This window comes from Stegodyphus dumicola, chromosome 2 (assembly GCF_044657685.1).
Source record: "Stegodyphus dumicola isolate Sdum_Otavi_A_Nest chromosome 2, ASM4465768v1".
NCBI lineage: Eukaryota > Metazoa > Arthropoda > Arachnida > Araneae > Eresidae > Stegodyphus > Stegodyphus dumicola.
Window position 1 is genome coordinate 20,665,410 of NC_140769.1, and position 22,870 is coordinate 20,688,279.

Sequence of the window (22,870 nt, forward strand, 5' to 3'; positions counted from 1 at the left end):
GATATCCCAGGTTTGCTATGGAAATATTAAATTTATTTCTGACTCTAGCAAAGTGATTTTATGAGCTTAGTATGGGACTTCTTGTTTCCAGTATATTTCTTCAAATAACATGGGACTAAACGGTAGATTAGCTAATTTGAAATACAGTCAAAAGTCGTTAATTCGGACGCCCATAATCCGGAATGATCTATAATCCGGACCTCAAAGCTAAAAATTTTCTGCGCATGCGTCGCGTCAGCACATGCACACAGGCGTTTTACGAGTGCGCTTAAGACCTTCACTACTGCACATATGCGTGTGCGCAAGTGCAGAATACGTTTTCACCCGCGCGTTTAATGTTTAACGGACGGTGTAAGCTAAAATTATCTAATTATCTATTTCAGTTAATGTTAATGATTGCGTTGTTCCTTAATCTTCGAATTGGATCCCGCTTATTATTTTTTGCAGACTGTAAGAGCAATTTTATAAAAGTAAACTTTAACTTTCGATTATGTCAAATAGAATTTCCGATGCTGGAACTTCCAAAGGATCTACAAAACGAAAGTATGTTTCGATGTCCAACAAATAAAAAGTGGAATTGCTGCAAAAAATGGATAAAGACATGAAGAATGTGACAGAGAGGTTAGTGAAAACAAAAAAATTTCAATTGACAAGTTAGTCGGTATTCTCGGCACAGCAATTAACGGGACTTGAACGACAAGAAATTATGTCTTTTTATAGAATTAAAGAGAAAGTATTATCACATAAAATGAAGCAACTTAAACAACTTACATTGAGAGAAATGTTTAATAAAGTAAACAAATAAATATTAAGCCTTTTTTTTTTTTTTTTTTTTTTTTTTTTGTAAATTTTGATACCCTTTAGATCATAATTGTTCCTTATTTCATAAATTATGATTTCATATTTTTAATTTTAGAATTTCTGCATGCCATCTTACGAGATTTAAACTGATGACCTATAATCCGGAAAAATCAATAATCCGGAATCGACGAAGTCCCGACGAGTCCGGATTAACGACTTTTGACTGTAGAACTGCATTTGTTTTGTTTGTATAAATTGAAATTTTGTTCTCTGTAATCCAGGCTTCTAGCAAATCAAGATTGCTGTTGATCACTGTAAGCCTAGGGTCTCGACTTGTGATAAAATAACTGCTATTAAGGATGACTGATATTTGAATTTAAGGAATTGTGGAGTGTCATAAGTTTGACTAAGGTCTTGACTTGTGATAAAATAACTGTGCTATTAAGGATGACTGATATTTGAATTTAAGGAATTGTGGAATGTCATAAGTTTGACTATATAATAATGGACATAGGACTGAGATTTATGGTACTCCTGCTTTAATCAGGTTCCACTTCAAATATGGTCCACAATAATCAGGTTCCACCACAAAACTACAGAATTTTTTACAAGTTACCTGATGGTCATTAACTGTACTGAAACTGCAAAGATACATATTTATAAGTAGATTCCAAATATTTAGAAATGCTATAAATTATGTTCTTCGTTATAAGTAATTTACTCAGCATCTCCTAAACCACTAATAGCCCAAAATACCAAAATGCTCATGGTTTTTCCCATGTGTAGCGTGTATACGAGCCAGTTTCCCTTAGAAAGTCCTCCACGAAGGCATCCTTACCTTTAGGTAGATAACCCTTGTGTGCTTTTCCATAATTGAATAATCCCAATCCCCAAATGCTCATTGTCTCATTATTCAATAGCATTTTTAAAGGTATATGAAACATTAGTATGTAAAAGAAATTGAAACTACTTTTTCAACTTTATACATATGATGAAATTTTGAATCTGCCATAAATGATAATAACAGTTGAATGGTTATACGGAAGATGCAGTATGGCTGGCTAATATAGTTCTTAATTCTAGATATAACCTTCTTGAAAATCTACATAGCTAAATTGCAGCAAGACATACTGGCATTCCATGATCATAAACATATATAGCATTACAACAGGTGATAAAAAAGAAGCAGCGAACAATACATTAGGTATACAGAGGGAAATGTGAGAAGAATACAGATTATACAATTGAAATCAGATTAATGGTAATTAACGGTTTAAGTTTTAACTTTAATGTGCATTATTAGTGTTACATAATGATGTTATGACATGGATTAATTTTAAAATGATGCACTTCAAAGAGATTTATTTTAAGAATATAAAGGGGAATAATCGAATAAAAAGGAAGAATTAACAGTCTACTATGTATTAAAATTTTATCTTACATAAACATGATTAAATTGTACTGAAAAAGCAATTACCAATATAAAATATAAAATTAAGTACATGCACAAAAAAACCTTATTGATGAAGAGTTTCTGAAAGTCAAACTCCTACTAATTTTAACAGTAGCTGACACAGATCACTCTTCTTTCTTTATCTCTAACTAATACTTTATATAATTTTCTTTATCTCTACTACAACTTTTTCACCTTAACACCTTTCAACTTTCACCTTCGGTGCAGTGTGTTCGGTGCGAACACACCAAAAATATTCCCTCTTTAGACATTGAAAATAATTGATAAATATACCGAAACTACACTAATGGTTACCTTTAATCTCTTTTATAAATAATAGATGGTCGCACCATACAAGCAAATCATTAACGTTAGGATATATTCTGTTTTTAAAGACACTGATTTTTCAAAGAAATGTTTCAGATTTTTTTTTTAAATATAAAGAATATCAATGAAAAAAAATCTTTATATACTTTTGTTGTTCGTATGCTAATTTGCCTATTCTGTATTAGTTTAAATTTTTATCTTTGAAATATTGTGTATAGTGAAGCCTTCAGTGTATGGTGCGTTCGGACTGAACACACTGTATTTCTAGCGCCTGTCACGTGGGAGTGAGTCACAGAATCTGGTCTCGTGCTTCAAACACGGGGAAGGCTGAGAGCTCAGATTTATTTATATTTGTTTTTATTCTTTTCTGTTTTTGGTTTTGAAGACCCCGGTTTTCAGTTAGCTATTTGATTTTCAGCGAGAGCAGACGCTTTTTTTCTCTTGCTTTCATCACGCGTAGTTTGCTTAGTTTTGATTTATGCAGATTTTATTTGTATATATATTTAATAATTATTTTTTTCCTAGTCAATAATTAATTGTAAATATTATAGTATTCTAATTATTTTTTTTATAAAATTTAAAATTGTGTAAATGGCTCGGAGAGGCCTCAGCATTGCCAAAGCAATGAGAGTTTCCCTTTTTTTCTGGGGGGGGGTGTAGAGTAGCAAGCCTCCCTGTGGTGCACCCTGGGTTATGCTAAATCTGCTACAGAGATCAGATTCTAGTTTTTAAATCATAGAGAAAGTATTTTACTGCAATACGTGCTTCACAACAATGCTCAAATATCGCAGCTCGTGCAGCTCAGTGTGTTCGCTTCGGACACACCCACAAAATGGAAACGGTTTGTGCAATCTTTGTAAAATTATACCTGCATACTCTCCTAGGCCTAAATAGACTACCTAAAAATTTTGTTGGTAAAATTCCAACTTTAAAAAGTAGCATGCCGCAAAGGATTAACATATATATACAGGGTGTACCATAAATGTTGCAACAAACTTCTAGGTGAGGTAAGGCACATTATAAGGATTAAGAATTACATAAGAACTTATACCTGGAAATGTCAGGGGAAAGTGGTAGCAGAGGGAGATGATGGGAAAAGAAGCAAGAGTGATTATTTTGAAACATTTGTTGGACATGAATACAAATGGTGTACATGTACGACAGCATGAATGTTACAACAGATGCTCGAAGTTTGCACCATCACACGCCAAACATGCCTGACACCAACGGAGCATTTGAATGTCGTGAATTATTTGATCTTTCTGGAGCAGGTTCTTCCTGATTTTCTTGACCATGCTCCACCAAATGCAAGGTGCAACATGTGATTTCCAACATGATGGGACACCTGCTCATTTTGGACTGGATGTTCACAGCCATTTGAACAGATCATTCCCGTGCCGATGGATTGGTCGTGGTGAACCAGTTTCCTGGTCCCCCACGTTCACAGGATTTATCGAGCCTTGATTTCTTTTTGTGGGAAGATCAAACTGCAAAGTATCAAAAGTATTGAGTATCATCACGATCCTGTTGTGTCTGAAATGGATCTCATGGTAAGACTCGCCTACAATCAAAGAAACTCTGGGTGTGTTTGAACATGTCCGGCAATAAATGGTTCATCGGTGTCAGGCATGTTTGGCATCTGATGGTGCAAACTTAGAGCATCTATTGTAACATTCAAGCTGTCATACACCATTTGTATTCATGTCCAATAAATGTTTCAAATTATTCCCTCTATTTTCTTTTCCCACCTTCTACCTTTGCTACCACCTACACTTGACATTTCCGGGCATGGGTTCCTATGCAATTCTTAATCCTTATGATGTGCCCTACCTCCCGTAGAAGTTTGTCACAACATTTACAGTACACCCTGTATATACAGTCACGGCCAAAATTGTGGACACTTTTGGAAATTTTTATGTTTTTGAACTTTGTATGCTTATAGAAAACGTTACGTTTCACAAAATGCTAACTTGTATATATCATTTTAAAGAGAATTTATTACTGAATTCAATACAAAACACAAAATTCAATTATTTGCAATACAAAAAAAGTTAAACGATAATAGTTATCAATATACATTAGATAGTGATGATTGCAGTGAGTTATCAGTACTTAGTAGGTTACAGCTTCACATCGACGTTTCATTGAGCTGACAAGAGTTTTAAGCTCTTCTTTCGTTATTACACGATGCCAGGAAACAATTATAGCCTCAATTAGTTCCCTTTTATTTGATGGGCACCTCATTCTGACAAGAGTTTTCAAACAGTGCCACAAATTTTCGATAGGATTGAGGTCAGGACTGTTTCCTGGCTATGACAACAATTTAATGCTCTTTGTACGAAACCACTCTTTTGATATTTCGGCCGTATGGCAAGGAGCAGAATCCTGCTGAAAAATAAACGAAGCATTGTTGGGAAAGAGATTTCTGATGGAAGGTAGAAGTTTTGGTTCTAGAATAATGTCAATGTATTTTCTGGCATTCAGTGTCCCATCGATGACATGAAGGCGACCAATACCATCTGCTGACATGCATGACCAAATCTTAACACTAACTGGGTTTTCACAGTAGCTTGAATGCAGTCAGGATGTAGCTCTTCTCCTATTCTACGTCTTACATATTTTCGCCCATCCCTACCGAATAACGATGTCTTAGTTTCATCACTCCATATAAATTGTGACCACTGATTATCTGTCCAATTAATGTGTTCCTTTGCCCACTGTAGTCTTTGTTTTCATTGCTGAAAATTAAGATAAGGCATTTTTCGTGGAATTCTACCTCTCAGTCCAACATCTGTTAATCTTCTCCTGATTGTTCTTGAACTGACAGAAACACCAGCATCATTCAGATCACTTCTGATGGCCGCTGATGACATTTTTCTATCTTGGAGACATAGTCTTTTAATTCTTCTGTCATCAATAGATGTGGTGCACCTTTTTCGGCCTTTTCCTTCTTTGTTTTTTTATTGAATTTGTCTCCTGATATCATAAACAAAGCTTTTGGACTCCAGATGTAGTCACTGAACCACCCACCTGTCTTGCAATTTCAGCATAGGAAAAACCACTTTCTTGTAACACAATAATATTACATCTCTTTCTAGGTGTCCAATCTACTTATTATTTATTTGATGTAATGACATCAAATTAAATTTTTTTGTAAAAAAAATAAAATTTGTATTAAAATAAATTTGTATTAATAAAATTTGTAATTTGTAAAAAAAAATTTTTGTATTTTTTTGTAAAAGTTTTTAATATTTAGTCAAGAAGCAATGGCTTCTTGACTAAATATTAAAAATTTTTACAAAAATTACTATTTGTAATTGCAATGTATAAGAAACAGGTCCTCTTTCTACAGAAGAAAGCAAAATAATGAATTGTTTTAAGTGTAAACATGATGTCAGCTTCTACTGGCAGTTACTAACATTTGATTGGTTCCCAAAACAAGAACAGTGATTGGCCAGAAAAGCTAGACATTACAAACTACTTCATAAATGTGTTTTTTATTTATATCAAAGTACATATAACTTTTTTTGTATTGCAAATAATTGAATTTTGTGTTTTGTATTGAATTCAGTAATAAATTCTCTTTATAAAATGATATATACAAGTTTACATTTTGCGAAACGTAACATTTTCTATAAGCATACAAAGTTCAAAAACAGAAAAATTTCCAAAAGTGTCCACAATTTTGGCCACGACTGTATATGTACATAGAGAGAGATAGACACATACTTACACAAAGACATTTGATAATTTTTTACTTATCCTTTATACAGATACATATGCATGAACTTTAAAATGTGTCCAAAGAATTTAGGCAGTATATAGGAAGAAAAAGAGTCAGAGATACTTTAGAATTATAATTTTAAAAAGGCAGAAATTTTAGAGTTCCAAGTCTTGCCACTTTTAAAGGCGAGAGGAACCTGGGTGATTAAAACTGGGAAGTACTAATACAAATCATAGATTCCTTCATTAAAGTGGGTCTTCAATTTTCCATTATATATGACAACATGGTGTCAAACATTTATGAAAAAAAAGAAAATTAGATACTTCCTCTGAAATCTTGTACTGCAATCATATGAATCTCTACATATAATAAAAGAAAGATTTTGTCTATGTGTGTCTTTTGTTTGTGCAGCGTGTAAGCTAATAGACCTACGGCTACGAAATTTTGTACATAGGTGCATCTAGACAAGAGCCAGTGCACCTTGACGCGATTTTTTTCGAAATTCAAATTAGTATTATTTTTATTTTATGTTTTGTGACGAAATCGCATCATTTTGAGACATAATGGGGCTACAGGAAAGCGAGATTTTACTCTACACACTCCATTTTCACATCGTCATGAAACGTAGGCACTTAGCTGTTTTACGAACTTAAAATAAATTTCGTGTTTCAATAAATCGATTCAATACGAATTTATTTAACAAAGGGAGCTTACCGCTTTTTCAACGGGAATTTCTTTAAAAAAGTTTATTTTTAAAAATGTACAGTTTATTTTTCTTTGATTTTTGGACACGTTAAACTTTCGTCCTTGCGATGGCTTTTACAAAAAGAATTTTGGAAAAATGATAATATTTTGTATTTTTAAAAACATTTTTAATTGAAGCTTCTGAATACACTTCCCACATCTCACATCTTTAAAAATTTGATTTTGGCAACAATTTTCCTATCTTACTGTTGTTGATAGATTTTTGATGAAATCGCATCATTTTGAATAGTTTCATTCTTTTAGAAATATGGGTTTGGCAACAATTTTTCATTGTATTTCTTATGTCATTGTTTTTAAGAGATTGGCATATTTCATTGTCATTTATATATATATATAATACTTTTTTTTTTTTTTTTTGATAAAGTTGTTCTGCAGAGAAAAATTCTGCACGGAATTTTATGTTTTTTTAATTGCTTTCATGTTATTTTTTGCTTATTTCACTGTTTGTAAAATATTGAAAAGTTTTGCATTATTTTTTTTCTTCAAAAAGTTGGTCAATTTTTTTATTAGGATAATTAATATTTGTATTAAGGGATATAGCTTATTTCATTGTAATTTTTTTCTCTTGAAAATATAAGATAAAATATCATTAATTATACTTTGCTTTTCAGAATTTTTCGTTTTTTTTTTTTTTTTTTTTTTTTTTTTTTTTTATGTTATTTATTGCTCAGTTCACTGTTTTTAAGATATTGAAAAGTTTTGAGTCATTTTTTTAGGAAACAAAGTTCTTAACCTCCTTTATACCATTTGAGTTCTTAAGATTTTGCAAAGGGAAGCTGGTTAATTTATTTATTAGGATAATTAATATTTGTATTAAGGGATATTGTTTATTTCATTGTAATTTTGTTATACGTAATAATGTTTTTTTTATGAAGTTGTTCTGCAGAGTAAAATTCTGCACAGTTTTTAAATTTAACGTTTGGTGTTTGTTCCCTTCAGCCATTTTTTTCGGTACATTCAGAACCAGACGAAGGCTGGCAGCGAAGCTGCTTGTATGGTAATAAAATTAACCTTAAATGAAGTAGATGATGCTTCTATGCAGATTATATCAAATATATTATTGTCATTATTTGCTTTCTTTTTAGATATTCATATCAGGCATCAATTTTACGGGAGGGGAGATATTTTCCCTCCTTATCTTTTTTTAAGGAGTATAGTAGTTTAAAAAGATCACTATTTGAGAAGTCGGAAATAAACCTGCTTTCTAAGAAAATCATTCAATCTATTATTTTAAAATCAACATAAATGAATTCAAATTAAATATTTAAGTTAAAAATATATTTATTATTAATGTATTGCATGTGGAAATACAATTACCTTTCTAGGTGTAAAATCCCAGTTGTGAATTACCCTGGCTGGAATGACAATGAGACTGTTCCAATGGCATCGAGAACAATAAAAAAGACCATTATAATCACACAGCCTTGGCAAACATAAATCATTTTCTGCAATAAAATTACACTGTTAATGGCACAGATAACAAAAAGCATCTGAAATTTAATTATGAATATGTTAAAACAATTTTAACTTATTTGTCCATTGAATAAAAAGTGAAATATTTTCTTTTACAGGATAACACACACACCAAAGAATTTTTCAAAATACTGTCTATTGGTTGTCATTAATGTTGTCAATATGTTAGCATGACAAAGCTAACATATTGACCTTTACTGGTAAACTGAATCAGCTGCATATTCATGCATGTGCAACTTTACCTTAAATAAGTGACTATGGTTTAAGGCTGTTCCACAAGGGTGAATAAAGCAGTACCTTAGGATTATAATAATTGTGACACTAATAATGGTTAGACCATTGTGTGAATGCTCCCCAACAGACTTTATTTAAAATAAAACATCTGCAGTTCAAATAAGTTTCTTTTGAGCTACAGCAGAAAACCTAACAGCACAGTTAACTGCAGCATTTCAGAACTAAGGTGAAAAAATGTAATTGTAGCTACATTTCAAAATTTAAATCAAAACTTTTAAATTTATTGAAATTAATGGTGTCAAACTTGATAAGAGACAGTTTGGTGTTAGACTTAGTTTGAACTAGTAACACTTCAATTAATCAAAAGAGGGCATTTTCAGTATTAGAAGACATTAACGGGAACTACGAATGTTCACTGCATATAAGCAGTTACTATTAATGGTAAAAAAATTTGTCACATTCACAATTTTTAAATGGATGACATTGCCAAAATAAATGATATCACAATTAGGCTACATGAGATAGTCCAGATTTGATCTGACTTAATAGAAAGAGTGGTCCCCCCCCCAGCCAGGTGCTCTTCAGATGGCAATGTTAGTACTAGATAGCTTCTGTGGACCTCGCATGCAGGATGCAATAGAACAAATGAACAGAACAAACATCATTCCTATCATCATTCCTGGAGGGCTTATGTTATTTCTGCAAACACTAGATGCATCAGAAAATAAACCATTCAGCTACCTCAGAAACTCTTATAAAGAATGGGTGTTTGCAGAATTGCACAGTTTTACTAAAAACATAAAAATCTAGAGATCTTACACTGAATTGATTGGTTCTTAGATTTTGGGTGCCTGGGCTCTGACTGATGAAGCATTGATATTAGAGAGTGTCAAATTTCTTGATTATATATATCTGTTACAGCTTAAAGTGAAATACAATAACAATTCATTACTGGTGACACACACTACAGATACTCATCCTAGAATATAACATAAATGATGCAACTAATATATGTTGCCAAACTGTACAGGGTAAAGTTATGTTGCTACATAACATAAGAAAACTGTGCAATAGAATTAAAGATTTAGCCCTTTCAAGATAGCATGCCTTTGTTTAAGACATTCCTTCCGGACACATGGAAGTCAAAAGGAATTGTCTTATAGGATGGGAGTTCTGCACTGCTAAGCCTACATCTAAGGAAAAGAAAAAGTTTACGTCAAAATTTGTCATAATGTCATAATTTTGGTACTACTTTAGATTATTATTTAAGCTATCATACATGTTAAAATTAGCATTTAATAATCTTTTTCCTTTTTTTTACATGAAAATATATTTTTAAAAAAATGTTTACTTTAAAAAATAATTTCCAGAAGCAATATTGAAATTATTCCGAAGTTTTAATTGCTAAACTACATTAATAAACTTTTAAATTAATAAAAAAATACAAGGCAGACAATTTAGAAGAAGAAGTAACAAAAAAACCTTTCATTTAAACTGGACGGCAAACACTCAGTGAGCTCAGTAGAAATATTGCTCCTTAACTCTTTAGAAAATGAATTATCACTCATTCATATCACTAACTACTTCATTTGCCAAGCACGTATATCCTTCGTCTGATAAATAATGTTAACTCACCATAATAAACTGAAGTCAAGGTATTCCTAAATAAAAAGGGAAGTACATGAAATATAAGCGATAAAAGCAATGCAAAGCGTAATAGAACCCCACAATAGTAACAATAAAAGACCCTACATGGTAGGGAAAAAAAAAAAAAAAAAAAATATTCAGATTTTACATTACACTCAAAGAGACTTTTTGTAAACCTTTTGTGCATTACCTTTATTTATTAAATGTTCTTAACTTAAACCATAAAATTCAATGCAACAGCAATATCGCAAAATAACTTAAAATGAGTATATTTTTAGAATTTCCGATATACAGCCTCGTACACTCCATATGCTTATATTCCATGGAATATTACGTTATTCAAAATTTGATGGTTGTAGGTATTGTTTTATCACAATGAAAGGTAAATGAAAGAAACATACATACATTTATGCAGATTCTTCATTATTTAATTAATTTAAATATAACGTAGGGCAAGAATTAGAAAAGTGTACCGACATTTAAAGGTTTCAACACAAAATGCCAAAATGAAACTAATAGCTCTTCTGGGCTAACGCCTTTTGGGCTAAAAGAAAATTACAAAAGGATTTGAAGTGATATCACAAACATGAATGTTTATATCACATGGTATCCGAGGTGTTTGAATTATCCTTTCGCTCCTCCCCACAACAGCTGACACAAATGTTACACAGAATATGATCTAATTAAAGGTCAAGATCCTAAAAGATTGCATCAGGTGGGAAAATGTCTATTGCTAGCTATGTGTATGATGCATTAATAAATATTAGATGAATCTTTTAAACTGTAAGTTTTCAATTTCTTTATTAATAAAAAAATCCCTTTCTATAATGCCTGCCCATGTGATAAGATCAGAAGCATTTTTGATATTTTTCATGCTTCTGTCTAATGAAAAGCAGAGAAAATAAAGAGAAGATTATGTTAAGATTCTAGTATCAGAAGTAATACATTCAAATATTATGTTTTCATTGTTCTTCCAGATGTTCTCCCAAAATTAAGAAATTCATTGCAAACTTTCTGTAAAATACATTGTTCTTCCAGATGTTCTCCCAAAATTAAGAAATTCATTGCAAACTTTCTGTAAAATACATCCACTACGTGTTGATACCATGGAGACATTTTTCATTTTGTCACATATTTCTCGAATCTTCTAGAATCTAGGTCTATAAATCTTGCCTTCAAATCCTTCTAAACATTCCAAGCTGCAATGTCTAAAATCCTAAAGAAAAATTATCCCTACCATTTCTGTAACAGAAAAAAAAGCCAGAAATATTTTGTAAAAAAGTAGGAGGGAAAAAGTATAAAATTAATTTTATAGAGAAAACTGATGCACATTCTGAGAATTTTGAATATTCTGAGACAATTACATGGGAAAAACTCTTACTATGAAAAAATTAAAAACAAGACATTTTTAATTAATTACACAGCTAATTTTGCTTTTGCTAACAGCTGTTTCATAAATTGTGCTTTATAGCATTATACCTTGTTTATTTTTCAGATTTAAAATATTGTATAAGTTGCCAAAATGAAACTTTATAACATGACAGCAAAAAATAAAAATGTTTTATTTTAATGTTTTTTAATATAATTTCAATATACTAGCATTATTTTAATAAAATTTATCAATGTTACGATGTTTTAAAAAAAATCGTTGAAAAATTCTCAGATTTTGGAATTAAAAAGTTTCTATAGAAACTAATCTTAAAATCGCCAAAATGTTGAAAAGTCGTCAAATTTAGAATCGTTTAATAAAAGAATTCACATCATCAAAAGCAAAAAGTTGTTTAAGAGCTCTTTACTAGAAAAAATTAATTTCGAAATGCTTATGTTTCACTTCTTGCTTAGAAACTCGAGTATCCCATCATTTATATTAAAAATAGAAACAAATTACAACTCATGAACCTATTTAAAAGATTACCATATATACGGCTGTAAATCGCCAAAAATATTCTTCAAAATGCTAATTCACACTCAAAATGACAGTCATAAAAACAAACAGAAATTTTAGATGATTAAAATTAAGGACCTTCTGTTGAATTTGATCAAAATTAAGGACTTTTAAGGACCAAAAATCGATTCCAAAAAATCTAAGGACTTTTAAGGACTCTTAAGGACTGTACGAACTCTGAATGTAGTTGTATTCTTCAAAAATTATTTGCATAATTTTCTCCTCTCGATTTTTGTATGATAAAATACATTTAAAAAAGGAGTAAATATTATAATGTTTTATCTTGTCTTCCTTTTCTTCATCAGATAATTCTTAAAGAATGTGAGCAAAATCAGCTGGTTGTATATATTTTTTTGCCATGAAAACTGATATAAAATTTACAGAGCCAAATGTTCAGATTAAAATAATACATGGCAATTATTAATAACAAAATTAGAAAATATTTGAGAAAAAAATATTTTCCGAATTTTCACCCACGACGACGTGCCACATTAGCACAAATGCCCAGTTAAAAAAAAAAGTCAAGTGACTTCCTGTTGGCACATTCCATGATGTGGGGAAGGGTAGAAAGGAGGAATAGAAATGACATTCAGACATCTCAGCTTTGATATGCGAAACATGTGCATTAAAAACTGAACTTGTCATAAATTTTGTGCATACGCGTGTGCTGGAAAGTTAGTCAAGAGCAATTATTCAATTTGAAAAGATATTTCACAATTTCATCCTTCGCTGTTGTAACTTATTTTTCTTCTTCCTCTTGGTAACAACTACATTCAAGGCTTGATTTCTAACATTAGAAGCGCATAGGCCCCATTGAAGACATTCAAGTAAGACAAACAAAAATAAATATATAAAATAATTAATAATTAAAATTCAGTAAAATGCAATGAGATAAATAAAAGTTTAACAAATTCAGCTAAAGATAAATAATTAACTAATAAAATAAAAACTGAATCTCATTTTACATAGGACTCAGGATGAATCAAAATTTTACGCAAAAGCTAAGAAATAGCTGAATTTAAGCCCTGTATATACAGTATAATGTGTTCTTTTGAGAAATAACAGAAATATAGATCATTCTTTCTCTAGAGCACTAATGAAAAATGTAAAACAACTGACCTGTCACTACAAAGAACAGAAAGAACAATATAGGGGAATTGAAGGAAATTTTAACACAGTAGTGTTAGTATGAAAACGAAGACAGAATCCAAAACTTTCTAACCATGATTCTCTATCGACATAATTCTGGCAGCCCAGCAAAATATGACAGGGAAAAGAATTTATGCCAAAGGTTCTGTACAAGAACCACTTACATATTTTGTTGTCATTTGCTTACACTGTTTTGAAAAGTCTGCAAGTGCTCTTTTATGTGGCAAAACCTATAGCATCAGATGTGTTTGAGTCATTTATCCTAGTATTTTATTGTGTTAAAACCGAAGCAACTTAGAACACATTTAAAAACATAAACAACAATTCCCCATTCTCTTTTTACTACAAATCAAGGTTAACTGAAATTGATGATACCAAAAAAAGAGATATGAGGGACAACCAGGCAGTTCATTTCTAGTACTTTCAGGAACAAAAATGTATGCATTCTCAAATAACATCTCATTATGACATTATATATAACTTTCACTCATTTGATTTTAATTTACATCTATCCCGTTGCCTCATTTCGTCCATGTTCACTCATTTCAGAGATTATACAAATTTGAGTAGCAAGAAGTTCAGTATAAAGTTGAGGAAGATTCTGAAACCATATGCAAGTTTGGATTTATGCTGGCTGCTTGCTCATCTAGTTTGTCACTTTATAAATACTGGCTGCCCTGTGAAAGACCAGAATTTCAAGGTACACTTGGTTGGTATGTTAAGAATTTGAGTAACTGTTAGTTGTTAATATATGACTTAGTAGCCTCTCTTAATTATTAGAAATTAAATTAGTTATCATAGATATGACACTTTTAAATGTCAGTGTTAATTTCACAGCCAAGTAACTCATAACATTGTTCGGCAATATCTCTCAATTAGCTTTCAAATAATACTTGAAGGATAGGAGCTGCACTTGAACTAGTTAAGAATTAGATACAACCCCTTGTAAATGTTACATCCTAAATTTATTGCACTTCTTACAAAATAATATTTTGCCATATTGGTTGGGGTTTTACTTTCCTTAAATGTCTCAACTTCTGTCCAAGGGTTTGTTTCCTAGAAAAAGACAAGCATGCATTCAGAAGTCAGAATCAAATTTTAAACAATAAAATTTTACAAGATCAAAATAATTTCCAACTAAAACTGTGATTCAGCTTCACAAAAGAGGTGCTAGAACTCACTCAGTCCAGTCAGGGCTTCAGTGTACTTTGGGTAAAATCACAATTTATCTAGAAAACTAAAGTGATGGAACCATACTACGGCACAATTTAACCTCTGGCTACCTTCAACTATTTTGACTCCTCCCCCCGATTCACCTAAGTTTTCAAATTTACTCAGATACTCAAGTTATTTTCCTTAATTTTCGTAATAATGTAAAATTATTATACAGTCAAAAGTCTTTAATGCAGAGTCGTCGGGACTTCGGCGATTTCACATTATCGATTTTTCCGGACTATAGATCATCAGTTTAAATCTGGTAAGATGGCATGCAGAAATTATAAAATTAAAAATATGAAACCATAATTTATAAAATAAAGAGCAATTATGATATAAGGGGTATCAAAATTTACAAAAAAAAAAAAAAGAGCTTAATATTTATTTGTTTACTTTATTAAACATTTCTTTCAACACGCACATGCGTAAAGCATACATTAGGCATAGTCGAAATTAGAAAATTGCAACCAGAAAACTATTTGATGTGTACTCATGATATTTATAATGACAAGGAATTTGATTTAAATCATATCAAAAACTGAATACATCGAGATGAAATACTACATTTAGTAATGAATTATAAGCTGAATAAAATAAAAACATCTACCCTGAAGATAAGGACAGTGCTGACAGATCAACTTCCAGTTCATTGCATGCCGCGTCCCCCCCCTTGTCGCAGAGCAGCGTGAAATTGATAAAAAGATTTCGGAATGGTGAAAGAAATGAAGGATATGCCTTTATCTATTTTTTGCAGGAATTCCACTTTTTGTTTGATGGACATTGAAACATACTTTTGCTTTTGATGCTAAAGCAAAGTTTAAAGTTTATAAAATTAAACATTTAGCAGTAGTAGCAATAAAAGCTCCCCGAGATAATATGTTGTGCAGACATTGAAGACAATAAAGAGGTTTCAAACTTAACCAATTTATTAACAATATAAAAAAGAATAAAAACACAAAAAATAAATTTAAACAATATCAGAGTTTTAGAAAAAAATATAATATAACCATCATTCATCAAATAATATTTTTACCTGATCTCCAAAAACACTGGCATTCAATACAAACAAAAATTTCCTAAACAGTAATTATGCGGCCTAAAAATGAAGTTGGCTACACATTCAAAAAGTCCATGATAAACGGTCGAGAAAACACCTGAAATTTAAATCAAGTTCTTGAAAGCACTCAAAACCGGCCTAACTCCGTTTGCATCAGTTGAACACGAGGAATCGCCGCTCACGTATTTTAAATGCCGCCTTCATTGAAGAACATGGATGCTGCCCACGGCAGTCACTCATATGGTAGCCTCTGGAACCCAGGAACTTATTATGGAACAATCATCTTATGGACAGGAACCAAGGAACTTTATTCAGGAACAGTCATCCTGTGGATAGGAACCAAGGAACTTTATTCACCGGACTGCACGCATCCTTCTGAAGGGGCTGGAAACCGCACACCCAAGTGCCAGGAAAGCAGGAACTAGAAGGGCTGAGCCAATGCCAATGATTTAACAATTTCGGAGTTCCTATGGTTCAAAACCATCTACCTCCACATCATAATTACTAAAAGCGAGCAGAAATAGGAAAAATTTGGCATAAGTGATTTACTTGATGCACACTAGAGGGAGCCACAGGCTCAAGAAAGTTTAGGGATAGAGATAAGAAAATAAAAACTTAAGTATCATAATCTTTTTATAAGTTTTTAGGTTTTAAAAAAATTTTTTTTTTTTTTTTGTATTTTATATTTTATACTTTTTTTGGTTTTTTATAATTTTTTATACACAGTACAAACACTAAAGCAAAAAGTGGATAGGAAAGAGTTTACGATTAATAGGCTCATTGGCATGTGGCTTGTGTTAGGGAGTGCAAATAATTATTGAGATCGCGTTGAAAATATTCCTAGGCAGATTTGAAATCTGCGGGAGATGTGATTCTTAAGTAAACAGATTGATAACTTGGCTTGAAGATCTTGATAGTGGTAGCAGAAGATGTAATAAGCAATTATATGGCAGCTCGCTGAAGAGACGTCCTTCCTTCATGGCGCGGGAGCTGGAACTGATGTTGAGAGGGCGTGTCTTGCCCTTTTGGGTGGAGGGTAGATGCCGAACTCTCGGCCAATCACGGCTCTCGGTCTCTTCTGTGAGCTGCGAATAGTAGGATCGTACGCTGGAATCCGCTGAAGTGCTCGGTTATCAATCTGTTCAATTTTGAGGAATAAATTTTGACTAAGCTTTTTAATATGGTAATCTACAGGTTTAATATTTAGGTCCGAATGAATCACATCTGTACGGACGTACCAGGCTGCATTCAGGGCCATACGTAGGGTCTTACTTTGAAATGATTGAAGTTTTTTGACATGAGTTTTTGCAGCAGTACCCCAGATTGTACATGCATACATGAAGACAGGTCTTATAATTGATGTATAGAGAAGAATTTTGTTTTTAATTGACAGTTGGCTCTTCCGAGCTAAAAATGGGTAAAGTTGGGCTCTAGCACCTTTCGCTTTATTGAGAACACTTTCAATGTGAAGGCGCCAGGTTAATTTAGAATCAAGTACAACTCGAAGGTACTTGTAAGAGTTTGACCAGGGAACATAGTCGTCGAAAAACTTTAAATTAATGGAAGGGTACGGGAGGGGGCTACGTTTGAATATCATAGCAGCACATTTTGCAACATTAATTTTGATTTTCCAAGTGATGAGCCAAGTTTTCGAGGCGTTTGTGTTGAGCTAGGATGGCCGTATCATCTGCATAAAGTGCAAGAGTGATACTAGGTGATTTTGGTATGTCATTTATAAAAATGTTGAACAAAATTGGGCCTAAAAGTGACCCTTGGGGGACGCCGCTGAGTATGGGACGGGGTGCCGAAATGAAAGAATTAACTCGTACAGAAAAAGATCTATTAGTGAGGTACGAATTAATTATATGAATTAAATGGGCTGAAACGTCAAGTCGTATGAGCTTGATAATAATTCCTATATGCCAAGTCCTATCAAATGCTTTGGCTATGTCAAGAAATAAAGCGCCAGTAAGCATTTTGTTACGAAACCCTTCGTGAATGAACTCCACTGTCCTCAGCAGCTGGTGCGTGGTGCAGTGTTTTGCTCGAAATCCAAATTGTTCATCAATCAGAACGTTGTGATTTCGGAGAAAATCATTCAGGCGTTTAAGTAACACAAACTCGTATATCTTAGATAACGAGGATAGGAGGCTGATAGGTCGATAATTTTGAGGGTTAGAAAGGCTTTGGCCTGGTTTTGGAATAGGCACAATAAGTGCTTGTTTCCAGCTTTGAGGAAAATAGCAATGCTGTATCATAAAATTTATAAGCATTACTAAGAAAAATAGATAGTTGGTGGGTAAATTTTTAATCATACGATTAGAAATAGCGTCCATACCAGGGGCTTTTTTGGGTTTGAGCTTGGTAATGTATTCACTTACATCGCTCATGGATGTATAGTGTATTTCTCTCGCGAAAGGCGAGGAGAGGAAACGTTCAACATCTTGTGGGAAAGAATTTGCACTGTTCGCAAAAATTCCTTCATTATGTGGTGTAAATTGAGTTTGAAGACAATCCGCAATTAATTCGGATTTCTCAGCGTCTGTGTGAGCCACCGCTGCGTCCGTAGCTAAGGACGGAATGTTAGATTTGTGTTTGCGTAGGCGGGCTGATGCGCGCCAAAGACTGTTATCATTGGTCGTTAAGGACTGAATGTAATTCGTGTATTGTGATTGGAAGAATTGGTCACATGATGCCTTGATCTCATTTTGGAGAGTACGTAGTTGGATTTTTAAGCCAGGATTTCTATTTCTTTGCCAAAGTCTCCGTACTTTATTCTTTTCTTTAATTTTGAGTTTAATTTCTTGAGGTATTTTACGAAAATTGGGTCTGAGGGTGGGTTTTGATACTTCCTTATAAGTATCAGTTAGGGTGTTCGTTAATTGATCTACTGCTTTGTCAATATCATGGCTGGATTTAATTTCGAGGGAGGGTATGCTTTTAGAATTTAATTTAAATCGAAAATTGTCCCAATTTGTAGAGACGAGTGCCGGAAAATTTTGAGTAAAAATAGTACAGCTAAGGTCGATGGTTACAGGGTTGTGATCTGATGATAAACAATTTTCAACAGTCACTTGATATCCAAAAGGGATGTTTCTAAAGAGTGCCAAATCAATAAAAGAGGGGGCACCCCGTGAACCATATCTAGTGGGGGAGTCCGGCGCAATGATTTTAATTTGGGCGCACTGAGCCCATTTTAGGAGGCCACGACCAGCAGGGTTTGATCTATGGCAACGCCAATGCTGGTGGTGACAATTTAAATCACCAGCTATGATAAGATTATTTGAAAAATTGAGCAGTTTATTAAAATCGACCACAGGAAAATTTCCACCTGGTGGAAGATAGGCAGAGATCATGACTAGGGATGGTGAATTTTGAATAAAAATTTCAATAATTGTTGCTTCAAGTTTGCTCATATTTGGAGTGTCAATTCTGCGATGCGGGATCGAATTTTTTATGTAGATACAAGTGCCACCATGATAAACATCACGTGTGTTCGAAGCTTGTCTGTCATTTTTATAAAGTGCATAATTTACAAGCTTGGGAGCTCTCCCTGGCTGGAGTTTGGTCTCTTGGACAAAAATGATATCAAAATCCTTCTCTTCTACATAGTCTCTAAACTCATGAAATTTGGAAAGAATGCCATTTGCATTCCAGGTGCATAGTTTAAGATTTTTCAACCCTTTCAAAGTATTGAATTTTAATGGATGTGGGAATCAGAGAATTGGAGAGTGACATAGCTCTCAAAGATGTAGTAGGCCGCGTCAGCACCAGATGGAGCCACTCTGAGCTGCGGTAAGGCGTTTTTGAATGCCAAAAGTAATTTGCTCTGGTCAATACCAGGCTGGTTAGAAATTTGGATTATAGCCAAAAGGATTTCGGTGCAATTTAGATTCGAATTTACTCCAGTGGGGACCGATAAATTTGGATTAAGTGGGGGTGCAGTCTGTTGCATACCCGTAAGGGCAGCAGAGTAGGATACTCCAGGACGAGTATTATTTGCACTGGGAGTGTGTGCAGCCGGCAGTGTTGGAAATGAATTGTGTTGTATATTAAATTTGTTCGTGTTGCCAACGGTCTGACTGGGTTTTGTACTTGGCTTTGGTGGTTGACGATTTTTGGATCCAGGGAATCTTGGACAGGATCTCCAGTTTGCTGCGTGGCTCCCGGAACAGTTGGCACATTTGTTGGGTTCTTCGAAGGGCTTGGTGCATTCCTTCGCCTGATGCGGACCAGCGCATCTGACACATCGTTGGGGTAACGTACAGACCTCCGAAGAATGAAAGAATCCCTGGCAACGCCAGCATTGTGAGGGACCTTTCTGCCCTTTGAAGTGTTCCATCACCACTTCTGTGCCAAGGAGTTCGGTGACTGAATATATTTCTGAAGCTTTGAGGCTGTTATGTATCTGTAGATAGAAGAGTGGCATAGGCATTTTTGTCTTGAATTTTTTCAGCTGCAATATCTTATGGATCTTAAAACCAAGTACTTCGACCGCAGTCTGCACAACGTTGATCGGTGTGTTGGAGGGTAATCCCCTAATGACCACTTTGAGTGGTCTGTCAGATTTTAGTGTGTGAGACTTAAATTGAATGTTGTTTTCGGTGAGAAATCTAACGACTGTCCGATAATCTGTTTCGTTAGTGGTGGTGAGGCGTAGAAATTCGATGTCTTGTTTGGATTGGACAGTCGGTGCGTGTCTGCGTAGCTGATTCAGTAAAAAGAACCAATCAGCACGCGGTTTAATGAAGATGGGTGGTGGTGTCTGAGTTTTAGGTGTTGTAGTTTCAGCCGGCTGCTGCGTTAAGTTTTCTGTGGTTTCTGTGACGTTTTGAATGTTAGTGTAAGAGTTTGTAATTGTAATGTTGTTAGAGTTTTCTTTGGTGTTGGGTGGTTTCTTTGCAATCAAATGTTTAGGGGGGATTGCAAAGCCGTCACTGTCGACTGGCCTGGATCTTTTTTTGGTATCAGTCTGAGAAGTTTCTTTGGGTGGGTCTGAGGATGAGGGTGAGGTAGATTTTGGATTATTGTTTTCAGGTTCAGAGGTTTTGGTGGTCTTTTGAAATTCCTTAATAAATTCATCTTCTGTAGCTGGTAGAGTGAAGAGGTTAATGTTGAGGCGGGTGCACAGTGTGTGTAAGGAAAATAAAATTTTCTCACCCTCATCCTGTAGTTGTTTCAACATCAGGTCCTTGTTGGGAGTTTCAGATCTTTGTAGACGCTGGATGTCAAATAGAAGATCAGTGTGCCGGGTCTTTAGAGCGTATATTTGAAGTGCACTTTTTGAGAGTTCTTGGGCTGAAGGAGAAGCAGGAGGAGTTGAGTTCGTAGTGTCCATATCTGTAAGTACTTGCAAAGGTTGCGAAGTCGAGTGATTGCCTGCTGGCGGCGCCGTATTCGTGGTATCCGTTTTCGCATTGCAGAGCTCTGAGCTCGCACGTCTGTCGCTCGTGGCGTCCATGATGCGAATGTCAAGGGCTGAGCCAGAGCGATGCGAGATACTTATACCAGAAATAGGCATGACGACATCTCACGGCAACCAATCAGCCATCGGCACGATTCGGCTTTCCAGATGACGTAACATCACGTTTCGTTTTTGCATCTTAATTAGGTTGAAACAGTCCGTTCTCAACGCAAACAGTGGCATTAAGAAAAAGAAGTAGAAGTAACTACTATATTACATTAAAATAAGAACTAAGCATAATAAACATTTCAAGGAGGAGAGATGATGCAGTAAAAGGTTTACAATAAGTCATATTTTCCAACAAATGCCCCCCACATCATCATCTCCGACCTGAAATAAAACTGAACGCCAGTATCTTTACAAAATTCAAAACAAGAATAAATAAATATCACAATTTCATTCAATTCAGAAATTTTTAAGAAAAATTTTCCTTTGGGAACATCTTATCCCATTATTCAAAATTTTAACCATAACAAGAAAGTCCAACATGTTACAAAACAATACAAAGACATATGTATGATCATACACTCAATACTTTTACCCAGGGCTCTGGTCAATCATACAGCATTCTACACTATACAGTTTTACATTTACATAATATTCATCATAATATGACTTATAGCATATTATCTTCAACTAAATAAAACTCTTAATTTAAATACACACAAAAACAAATTTCATAAGAAAATTGTTCCACAAAATCTTATCAGATTATGCTTAGTCAGCGGTTTTGTCATGGGATCAACCAGATTATCTTTACTTGGAACATATTTTAAATCAAAAATTTCCCTGTTCAATAGATCACGAATGAAAAATAGTTTTACATCTATACATTTTGTCCTTGAGTTTTCAATGGGTGATTTTGTAAAACATATAGCAACCATGTTATCAGCAAACAATATTGGTTTTGAAACATAGTTACTTGCAATTTTAAACTGAATACATTCATCCAAAATATTTTTAAACCAAACTAATTCTTTTGCTGATTCAGTCATGGAGATAAATTCAGCCTCCATAGTAGACAAACTCACTCCCCTTTCTTTAAATGTACGCCAAGATACAGGTGGTTCTCCCAATAAAGCTATTTGTCCACCAATAGACACCATATCATCCCTGCTTGAAGCAAAATCTGAATCTGAATATATATTGAGCTTCAGTTCCTTGCATACCAGTTTAAGTTTGTGCTGTCTGGTATTGGAAACATATCCTAAAAGTTTAAGTAATCCTTCCCAGTGAAACTTACCAGGATTGCTTTGGAACTGAGAAAATATATTAACAGCATAAGCTATATCCGGACGAGTACGATTGAAAAGAAATGAGAGACATCCCAAAATATTTCTATAAGGATAATTCATCATTTCAGTCGTTTCTTCTTGTGTACTGGGACTTTGAGACTTTGAGTATTTCACACCTTTAACTATTGGAAGGGAAGTAATTTGTATTTTAAAAGACTTGAATCGATCAACTATGTCTTCTATATATAATTGCTGATGAATTAAAACACTATTGTTCTCATATTCAAATTCCACACCCAAAAGCTTTCTTGTTTTACCTAAAATTTTCAAATCAAAATGTGAATTCAGGACTTTTAATATCCTTTTGGCCTGAACTTCACT

The 22,870-nt window shown here is 33.7% G+C and overlaps 1 protein-coding gene across 6 annotated transcripts in view; it reads right to left on the bottom strand.

The window, feature by feature from the left end:
* DEF8 (differentially expressed in FDCP 8 homolog) overlaps window positions 1–22,870 on the bottom strand; it is a 146,793-nt gene that overhangs the window by 40,192 nt on the left and 83,731 nt on the right. For all 6 annotated transcript variants that reach the window (XR_015039391.1, XM_085810510.1, XM_085810512.1 and 3 more), the window contains one exon: window positions 8,388–8,515. Coding sequence is in view for 5 of the 6 variants with exons in the window: in XM_085810510.1 (XP_085666636.1) it covers window positions 8,388–8,515 (128 nt within the window). In the remaining variant the exon portion in view is untranslated. The remainder of the gene's footprint in view (window positions 1–8,387; window positions 8,516–22,870) is intronic.